Source organism: Sardina pilchardus, chromosome 14 (genome assembly GCF_963854185.1).
Source record: "Sardina pilchardus chromosome 14, fSarPil1.1, whole genome shotgun sequence".
Lineage (NCBI taxonomy): Eukaryota > Metazoa > Chordata > Actinopteri > Clupeiformes > Clupeidae > Sardina > Sardina pilchardus.
The window spans coordinates 1,816,032-1,825,886 of NC_085007.1; the positions used below are offsets into that span (position 1 = coordinate 1,816,032).

Sequence of the window (9,855 nt, forward strand, 5' to 3'; positions counted from 1 at the left end):
CATTCTGACGCAGGCCTGAGCAATATCGGGCCAGTTATTTTATGACAGAGTCCCATCACTACAACAGAGGATGTGTGCGATGCCAGCGAGCTTAGTTTGATGCCGTGGCCAGTGCACAGGCTAGTTTCCTCTGGAGGCCTCGTGGTATCAAAGAGCACAGAAGCCAGAGAGGCGGAACTCAATCAGACTCTCTATTGGACACACGAGGCCTTGAGAGCAACTCAAAGTATTGTACAACTCAACAGTGCAACCCAAGCTATTGTACAACTCAACAGTGCAACCCAAGCTATTGTACAACTCAACAGTGCAACCCAAGCTATTGTACAACTCAACAGTGCAACCCAGGCTATTGTACAACTCAACAGTGCAACCCAAGCTATTGTACAACTCAACAGTGCAACCCAAGCTATTGTACAACTCAACAGTGCAACCCAAGCTATTGTACAACTCAACAGTGCAACCCAAGCTATTGTACAACTCAACAGTGCAACCCAAGCTATTGTACAACTCAACAGTGCAACCCAAGCTATTGTACAACTCAACAGTGCAACCCAAGCTATTGTACAACAGTGCCGCTCCTGCTTACAGAGGGGCTTATGCAACTCAACAGTGCAACCCAAGCTATTGTGCAACTTAACAGTGCAACCCAAGCTATTGTACAACTTAACAGTGCAACCCAAGCTATTGTACAACTTAACAGTGCAACCCAAGCTATTGTACAACTTAACAGTGCAACCCAAGCTATTGTACAACTTAACAGTGCCGCTCCTGCTTACAGAGGGGCTTATGCAACTCAACAGTGCAACCCAAGCTATTGTACAACTTAACAGTGCAACCCAAGCTATTGTACAACTTAACAGTGCCGCTCCTGCTTACAGAGGGGCTTATGCAACTCTGTCAGCTGTCTCATTTCCTTAACGTCTTCACTGAAATTGCCTGTGTTGAAGCTCATGGTCTTGGTTAATGTCAGGTAGTCATGACAACGCCGTTGGCAGGTTATGTCATCGTAGTTAATGTCAAGCTGTCATAATAATGCATCTCAAACAATATCAGCTTGACATTAAACACGTCTTTAAAAACACAGATTGACACTTAATGACATCATGAACATTCATAAACGCCCCGGGTGTCATAGTAACGACAGTGTCATGACATTCTTATGCACACCCCCTCAAATAAACCAATATCATGTTTTCTGTTTCTACATATGACCTAATTTGTCTAAATATGAACTAGCAGTTCGGAAGATACAATAGTAACTTGTCAGGCAGGTCTACATCGGCACGTTCAGTCTGGTCTACATCGGCACGTTCAGTCTGGTCTACACGGCACGTTCAGTCTGGTCTACACGGCACGTTCAGTCTGGTCTACACGGCACATTCAGTCTGGTCTACTTCTGCACGTTCAGTCTGGTCTACATTGGCACGTTCAGTCTGGTCTACATTGGCACGTTCAGTCTGGTCTACACTGGCACGTTCAGGCTGGTCTACATCGGCACGTTCAGACCAAAATGACAGCTGTGGTCCTGCAGCACCATCCAGCAAATCTCAACTCTTGTGCCTCTATACTTTTCATATTTCAAGTGATTGGTGACAAAACCTGGGTAAGTGACCTTCCACTGGCTGGTAAAGCAAGCAGACCTTGTGGCTCTGTGTTGAGGGGAATACGGTTATTGGACTGCTCCATAAAGACGTGTACCACATCCTCTGAGCTAACCTCGCCGAGTTGTTCACTAACCTGCAGATTTGAGTGACTGCTCTCCCCTTTCCTCCTACTGTTCCAGTGAATATGATGAATTTGTGATCATCTTTGGATAAAAGTAATCTGTCAAAAGTAATATGGATCTGTCAGGTACAGGCAGGACAAATGTCTGCATGACAGCTCAATTATCTTCTCTACTACTAAAGAAATATTACCTGCATAAATTCCTGATGTTGCATTTACATTTCTAGAAGCTACTTAAATGTTTCCCTTGACAGATACATTACGTGGACTCTGCTTTGACTGGAATTGATTTTGTCAGCTATTTTCGTCTTGTCTGAAGGTTAGTCCTGTGCAGAATGTATCTATTTATAAATATACAGTATACTGTATGTATGTATAAATATATACTGTACTGTATGTATGTGTGTTTATGTGTTTTAATGGATTTGTTTGTTTGCGTTGATTCGGTTATGCATCAGTTTCCTAAAACATGTTTAGTATTTTATATGATATAAGATAATGTGTAGTGTATTATATGATATACTGTATGACATTATATCTCTTCATATCAAATGTTTAGTGTATTATCTGATATATGACATTATATCTCATCAGCTCAAAGTAATTGTGGAAACTTAACATCACAGCATATTACCACATACTTTTTGTTACCAAAACTAAAGGTAAAGGCAGCAGATAAGAGATGTTTTTATCTGGCATGGTTGAAGACTGACAGTATCCACAGTAAGCTGAGCCTCATGTGTGTTTCTCATCTTATAGTCCAGAGTGTGTGTGTGAACAACCGTATCAGTGCTCTTCACCTGTGTGCCGTGACACAACATCTCATTGGGGCTGAGCATCTGCGATCCCTATGATGTGAGAGAACGGTGCGGCAAGGTGTGTTTGTGTGTGTGTGTGTGTGTGTGTGCGTGTGTGTGTGTGTGTGTGTGTGTGTGTGTGTGTGTGTGTGTGTGTGTGTGTGTGTGTGTGTGTGTGTGTGTGTGTGTGTGTGTGTGTGTTTCCTGCCCACCTACTGAGCCGAAGCGCCTCTCGCTCCGCGGGCCTCTGGCCTGTGTGTGTGTGTGTGTGTGTGTGTGTGGGCGAGGGGCAAGTTCATGTTTACAGCCTGGGAGGCAGAGATAGCAGCCGCCTCTGGTGCGGAGTTGCCCTGAACAGGGCCACATGTGGGCCAGCACAGGACCGGCTGTGGGCTAGAGCCAGCTGGTACCAGCGGAGTCTGTGTGCACTGACAAGCTGGATCAGAGTGCAGAGACTGCTGTCTGAGGGCAGAGTCACAGTGTCAGATTGATAGTGGGAGGAAGGAGTGTGTGTGTGTGTGTGTTTGTGTGTGTGCGTGTGTGTGTGTGTATGTCTGTGTGTGTGTGTGTGTGTGTGTATGTGTATGTGTGCGTCTGTGTGTGTGTGTGTGTGTGTGTGTGTGTATGTGTGTGCATGCGTGTGTGTGTACGTGTGTGTGAGGATTGTCTGCGCCCCCCATAAAGTCACGGTGGGGTGTAAGGCCTGGAGCTCCTGACCCCCAGGGACTCCCCCCCTCGCCCCCCCCCGCGTCCACCCCCCCCCTCGTCCACCCCGCCGCCCTCGTCCACCCGCGCTGAGAGGGATTACGCGGCTTACACTCCCTCAGATGCATCAACATGCCGACAGGTGCGCAGGGGCCAGCGCCCCAAATAGACACACACACACACACACACACACACACACACACACACACACAAACCCGCGGAAGGGAAACTAAATCCTGGAGATCTTCTGCCATGACGATGTTTTGCTGTGCTATGCTCCCCTGGCATGTGTTCGGAGAGCAAAGGTCAGTCTTTAAAAATGTATGGAGCTTGAAAGAGGCGCAGACAGATGCCCGTATTGACACGGATTACAGCTTTTCTTTGGCCTCAAAATAGGAGTCTAGCTCCCAGTCATTTCCCCATAAATCTACACCCTGGGCTAATCACTAATCAGTACTAAAGTAAACAGTACATTTGTGTTTGAAGAAATTGTACATAATTGTACAAATTGATTGACCTATCTCAATTATTCCAATTTTGTGAAATGCCTACAAATCTGAAGGTAATTTCAAGCAAAGGTGAAGTTTCCCGTCATTAATATTGTTTATAATATTGTTTACAATATTGAGCCCCCGACCACAGTTGTTCAGGATGAAGTGGTAGTCAGTGGCAGAGGTAATGGGAGGGTAACGTTAGCTCTGCTGTTATTTAATAGCTCTGGGAAACCATGGATGTAAAGAACTCTCTATCTGACTAGAACAATTTCATTACCGTTCCATTAGATCATTAATGCACACACAAGGACTAAAGTTCTTGGAAGTCGCCAGAGAAAGCTTCAAGCTAATCGCTATACATTTGATGCATGTGACTACCCCTGGAACTGGAATGTACAACCAGCAAAACAACTCTTCCAGTTCCTTTCTCCTGGCGTGGCATTGGGGGCGTTTGTAATTACTAGCTTTCACACTTCAGAGATCACACTGTGGGCGCCTCCAAAAAACAGCCAGGATTTCACAGCTGATGATCTTATTTATTACAATGTGTGCAACACCACATGTACACTGAGGGCACGCTCACCCATTTCACCAAAACAAAAAAGAAAAAAGAAAAAAGTGCCAATATTGCTGTGCCCAGTTACTGTATAAACTGAGATCAGATTCATTCAAACCCCACAATTCAGTTTTGTCCTTTTTTTTCCGGGTTTGTCTTGTTTTTGTGCGCAGAGTCTGGCGTGAGCTCACCCTGAGAGGATGTGCTTGACGAACGAGGCGTAGTTGATGCAGCCGTTGGCGTCCTCCTGGCCGCTCATCAGCCGGTCCACCTCGTCCTCGGTCATCCGCTCGCCGAGGGTGGCCAGCACGTGGCGCAGCTCGGCGCCCATGATGGTGCCGTTGCCCTCCTTGTCGAAGACGCGCAGCCCCTCCACGAAGTCCTCGAAGTTGCCCTGGTCCTTGGAGCGCGAGATGTGCTGCAGCATGGGCAGGAAGGTCTCGAAGTCCACCAGCTTGCTGCTCATCTCCTCGGGCCGCGGCTTGCCCAGGACCTTGAGCACGTCGGCGTTGGTGGGGTTCTGGCCGAGCGCGCGCATCACGTCTCCGCACTGCGCGAACGTGATCTTCATCTCGCCGCCGGGCGTGCGGTCGAACAGCTGGAAGGCCTCCTTGAACTCCTCGATCTGGTCGGCGGTGAAGCTCAGCGTGATGTTCTTGGGGTCGAAGTCCGGCTCCTTGGGCTTCTCGGGCTCCGGGGCGGGGGCGGGCGCGGCCGCCGGTTTGGCCGCGGCGGGAGCGTCCTTCTTGGGCTCCGGCTTTTTGGGATCAGCCGGCTTCTTGGGTGGTTCCACCTTCTTTGGGGCCATGCTGCTGGTGCTGCTGCTGGTGCTGGTGGTGCTGCTGGTGGTGCTACTGGAGGTGGTGGTGCTGATGGAGATTACTGAATCCTCCCGCTGTGCGCTCCCAGGATGGATGGATGGCAGGAAGGATGGGTGGAGAGATAGAGACAAGCAGCAGGGACAGAGGCGGTTCAAAGCACGGCTGGACAAAGCCCCTGCTAAAGCTTTTATATTGTTGTGCACACACACACACACACACACACACACACGCGCACACACACACACACACACACACACACACACACAGAGACAAAGATAGTGTACACCTAAACACAAGAGACAAAAGAATAGACACACAGACACACACACACTCTCTTTCTCTCTCTCTATCACACACACACACACACACACACTCTCTCTCACACAGACACAGGGGCCGAGACACAGGGGCCGGCCCTTTGACACTCTTTAAAAGGAAGAAATCTGAAATAGCCGGTGCTTGTGCTTGTGCCATTAGGTCACTCAGAGCCATTGTGCTCAGCTGTTGTTTTTAGCTGGACATGACCCCCCCTAAAGCCCAACAGCAACTGCAGGAGCCATTAAGCCTAGCCAGACCCCACTGTCCAGAGATCCCCGACCCCCCCATATCCCCCCCACCACCCCCACATCTCTCTCCTCCTCCCCTCCAGTTCATCTCTCTCCTCCTCCTCCCCTCCTTCTCTCCTCCTCCCCCACATCTCTCTCCTCCTCCCCTCCCCTCTCTCTCCTCCTCTCCCTCATCTCTCTCCTCCTCCCCCCTCTCTCTCTCCTCCTCTCCCCCCTTCTCTCTCCTCCTCCCCTCCCCCTCTCTCTCCTCCCCTCTCCTCCTCCCCTTCTCTCTCCTCCTTCCCCCCTTGTCCCCCCCCCCTTCTCTCTCCTCCTCCCCCCTCTCTCTCCTCTCCCCTTCCATCTCTCTCCTCCTCTCCCCCTCTTCTCTCTCCTCCTCCCCTCCTCTCCTCTCCCCAGACACAAAGGCCTGCCACCGGGCATCTCTCAAAAGCCAATCCCATTAATCTGAGCAAGAGAGGGATGCAGGAGAAAGCTTCTGAGTTAGTGCAGTCCTATCGCGCGTAGCCACTTAACCCCCAGCGTCTGCCCCTGATCTGAGATCTGCTGGACTCCACAGCACACCGCTGTCTGGTGGCGCGTGCCTGATGTGACGCGCGCTGGTCCCACTTGAAGTCAAGTGCGCGTGCTGCATTGAACTTAATGAGATAATTAAAATTCCTCTGGAGATCACAGGCAAGTATATATGCCTCAAAAGCTACCAGTAAACCCCATCACAGCCCCACGGCACAGAGGCACCATATCCACTGTGTATGTCATTGCATTCTCTATCAGTCTCTATATGTCTATATATATATTCTCTATCAGTCTGGCTCACAAACAGCGTCTACTGCATTACACAGGCCCAGAGAACCGTGATTACTCCCTAAGGACAGATAATGACGCACAGAGACAGCCACTGGGGTGGTTTTGGTGTACTGTACGTACAGTCAGTCCTCACATCTCTGACAGAATACAATTTACTTAATCTATACGGGAAGTTAAATGCCAAGGGTTGGTGGGAACACATAAAAAAGGATGCTGTGAATGTGTGTGTGTGTGTGTGTGTGTGTGTGTGTGTGTGTCTCTCTCTCTCTCTCTCTCTCTCTCTCTCTCTCTCTCTCTCTCTCTCTCTCTCTCTCTCTCTCTCTCTCTCTCTGTGAGGTGGTCTTTGAGTGGTGTTTTTTTCCGACATGTATGTTGGTGTTGTTTCAAATGAACAGTGCAGTATAGCATGATGATATGAATTAAGTTACCATGGTGAGACAGATCACTCTCCAGTGCAATTTCAGCTGATGCATCTCTCTTGTCCTCAGAGTGTCTTGTGCTGATGAAGTTACAGGACACAGACGTATGCGCACGACAGCCTCTATTGGCCAAATGATTTGATTCTCTAGCAATATTCACAGCTGCACTAGACAGCTCTCAGGAAGCTGTTTCGTAACATCTGCTACATTGCATTCAAGACATCAAGATATAATTGACCAGATCAATGAAAAGTGTCATCCTCTATGATGGCCAATCATTGTTGTTTGGCTGTCCAGTGATCCAGCTTGCTTCCTGTTCATGAGGCCAGTGGACGCCACACTGACTGAGCGCCAGAGGAACGTAAGGGCTACCGATGACATCATCATTATCCACGCGTCCGGACCCTCGACACCCTAGTGGCCATGCTGACCTCATCTGCTGACCTCACCTGCAGTCCAGAATACCTGCTGACCTCATCTGCTGACCTCATCTGCTGACCTCACCTGCTGTCCAGAGCCCTGTTATGGGGGTGAGCGGCCTAGTCACGAGCTGCCCTGCTTTAGGAACCAAACAAAACAAACTAAACTACACACATTACGGTAGTAATGTTCCCTAATGCAGAAATGACCAAACGCTACACACATTACGGTAGTAATGTTCCCTAATGCAGAAATGACCAAACACTACACACATTACGGTAGTAATGTTCCCTAATGCAGAAATGACCAAACACTACACACATTACGGTAATAATGTTCCCTAATGCAGAAATGACCAAACACTACATTACGGGAATAATGTTTCCTAACACAGCAATGACCAAACGCTACACACATTACGGTAATAATGTTCCCTAATGCAGAAATGACCAAACACTACATACATTACGGTAATATTGTTCCCTAATGCAGCGATGACCAAACTAAACTACACACATTATGGTAATAATGTTACCCAATGCAGCGAATAACAAACACTACATACATTACCGGAATAATGTTCACTAACACAGCGATGACCAAACACTACATACATTACGGTAAAAATGTTCCCTAATGCAGCCATGAACAAACACTGCATACATTACGGTACAAAATTTACCTAATGCAGCCATGACCATACAAAGCTATATAAGTTAATATTATAATGTTACACAGTGATGACATTCAAGTATTCCAAATGCCATGCCGTGATTGAGCCATTAGTTGAACCCTTCTTATTGATCTGATTAAACACAGATGTGTCCTAAACGAGCCCTTCATCATGATGATCAGTTTTCAGAACAACGGGCCCAACCCAAACACTCGGCAGAAGAACAGCTTATCATTCATTAAGACATTATTTTGAATCGAACGTCATAATCCCACAACATCGGTGCACAATTAAAAAGTAAGACTCGTGAAAGCTAAAGATTTATATGTGCTTAAAGTTGGCTTGATGTTTTTGTTTGGCAGTTTTACTACATGCGTGAAAGAGTCTCTTTGTGCAGCCAGAGAGTGATTTCAGTAATCTCCTCAAAATTAGAGGCGATTACTGTTAATTAAAGAAGCCAATCCATTTAATGTTGTGGGAGTGAAGGCGGAGGGGTGATAGGCCAACCTCAGATGCAGTTTTAATCTGTTACAGCAACTTCTCATTTTACACTCCAGACGCAATTCATCATCCTGGTCCACAGCCACTCTCACACTGTCATCACACGGACACATTAGCCACGTTAGTGCTCAACTATTGATCACGCCGCTTTGGCTCAATCTCTTCTGCATTAGGAAATGTCTGTGTGTGTGTGTGTGTTGTGTGTGTGTGTGTGTGTGTGTGTGTGTGTGTGTGTGTGTGTGTGTGTGTGTGTGTGTGTGTGTGTGTGTGTGTGTGTGTGTGTGTGTGTGTGTGTGTGTGTGTGTGTGAGAGAGAGAGAGTAGGTTGTGTGCATGCGTGCAGCAGAGGTGTGTGTTCAGAAGAACACTGCTTCTGCCTCACTCCACCATGTGTGCTCAAACTAACTAGACAAACTTCTTTGTCCTTATTTGGCTTCATGGAGTTTGGAGAGTTTGTGTGTGTGTGTGTGTATGTGTGTGTGAGAGAGAGAGAGATAGAGAGAGAGAGAGAGAGAGAGAGAGAGAGAGAGAGAGAGAGAGAGAGAGAGAGAGAGAAAGAGAGAGAGTGAGTGTGTGTGTGTGTGTGTGTGTGTTATGTCAGTCCAGTTCTGTTGGTCCTGGAACCTTTTAAAAAATCATCATCTCTGGGCATGTTTAGGAGAGGAGGGAGAAAGCTCTCCTCTCAGTAATAATGGAGACCGGACAGCACGGCTGTGTGTTGCTGAGCGATGGACTCCTTTAGCATGTACTATTCACACCGCGCTGTTTGGTTTGGGCCAAACATGTGCTATTCACACCGCGCTGTTTGGTTTGGGCCAAACATGTGCTATTCACACCGTGCTGCTTGGTTTGGGACAAACATGTACTATTCACACCGTGCTGTTTGATTTGGGCCAAACAGAAACAAAGGTCATGGACAATAGTGCAGGCCAAGGCCCTGTGTGAGCTGTGCCCTGTTAGTGGAGCATATCTGATGCTATGGCTCCTGTGCAGGCGGACGCACGTTGACCTTGGCAGGTGAGTGTCCTTCACTCTGCCTCTGGCGCCGCTGATGAGGGAACCGGAGCAATAGCGTGCGCGGAACGTGCTCGGTTCTCTTGAATGGGATATGAACGGCGCAATATTGGACTTTATTAGCGAGCGTCTAGTTCTCGAGGGCGAGGAGACACAGAGAGCGAGAGAGAGCGAGAGAGAGAGAGAGAGAGAGAGAGAGAGAGAGAGAGCGAGAGGTGCGATGGGAGAGAGAGAGAGTGTGATGGGAGAGAGAGTTAATCAAGTGGATCAGATGGAGCTGTAAGAGTGAGAGTCAGCCCTCAGCCCTCAGCCTCTCTCATCAGCCCCACAACGCAAATTATGCAAATGTGCTAATGGC

The 9,855-nt window shown here is 48.0% G+C and overlaps 1 protein-coding gene across 1 annotated transcript; it reads right to left on the reverse strand.

Moving 5' to 3' along the window:
- Positions 1-4,236: 4,236 nt before the first annotated feature.
- On the reverse strand, positions 4,237-5,260 carry LOC134101299 (myosin light chain 4-like). Its single transcript, XM_062554900.1, has one exon. The coding sequence runs from the start codon at positions 5,083-5,085 to the stop codon at positions 4,465-4,467; it is 621 nt and encodes a 206-aa protein (XP_062410884.1). The 5' UTR covers positions 5,086-5,260; the 3' UTR covers positions 4,237-4,464.
- Between the last annotated feature and the right edge of the window lie 4,595 nt (positions 5,261-9,855).

Coding starts and splice junctions, on each gene's coding strand:
- LOC134101299 (XM_062554900.1), bottom strand. CDS start 5,085: ATGGCCCCAAAGAAGGTGGAACCACCCAAGAAGCCGGCTGATCCCAAA.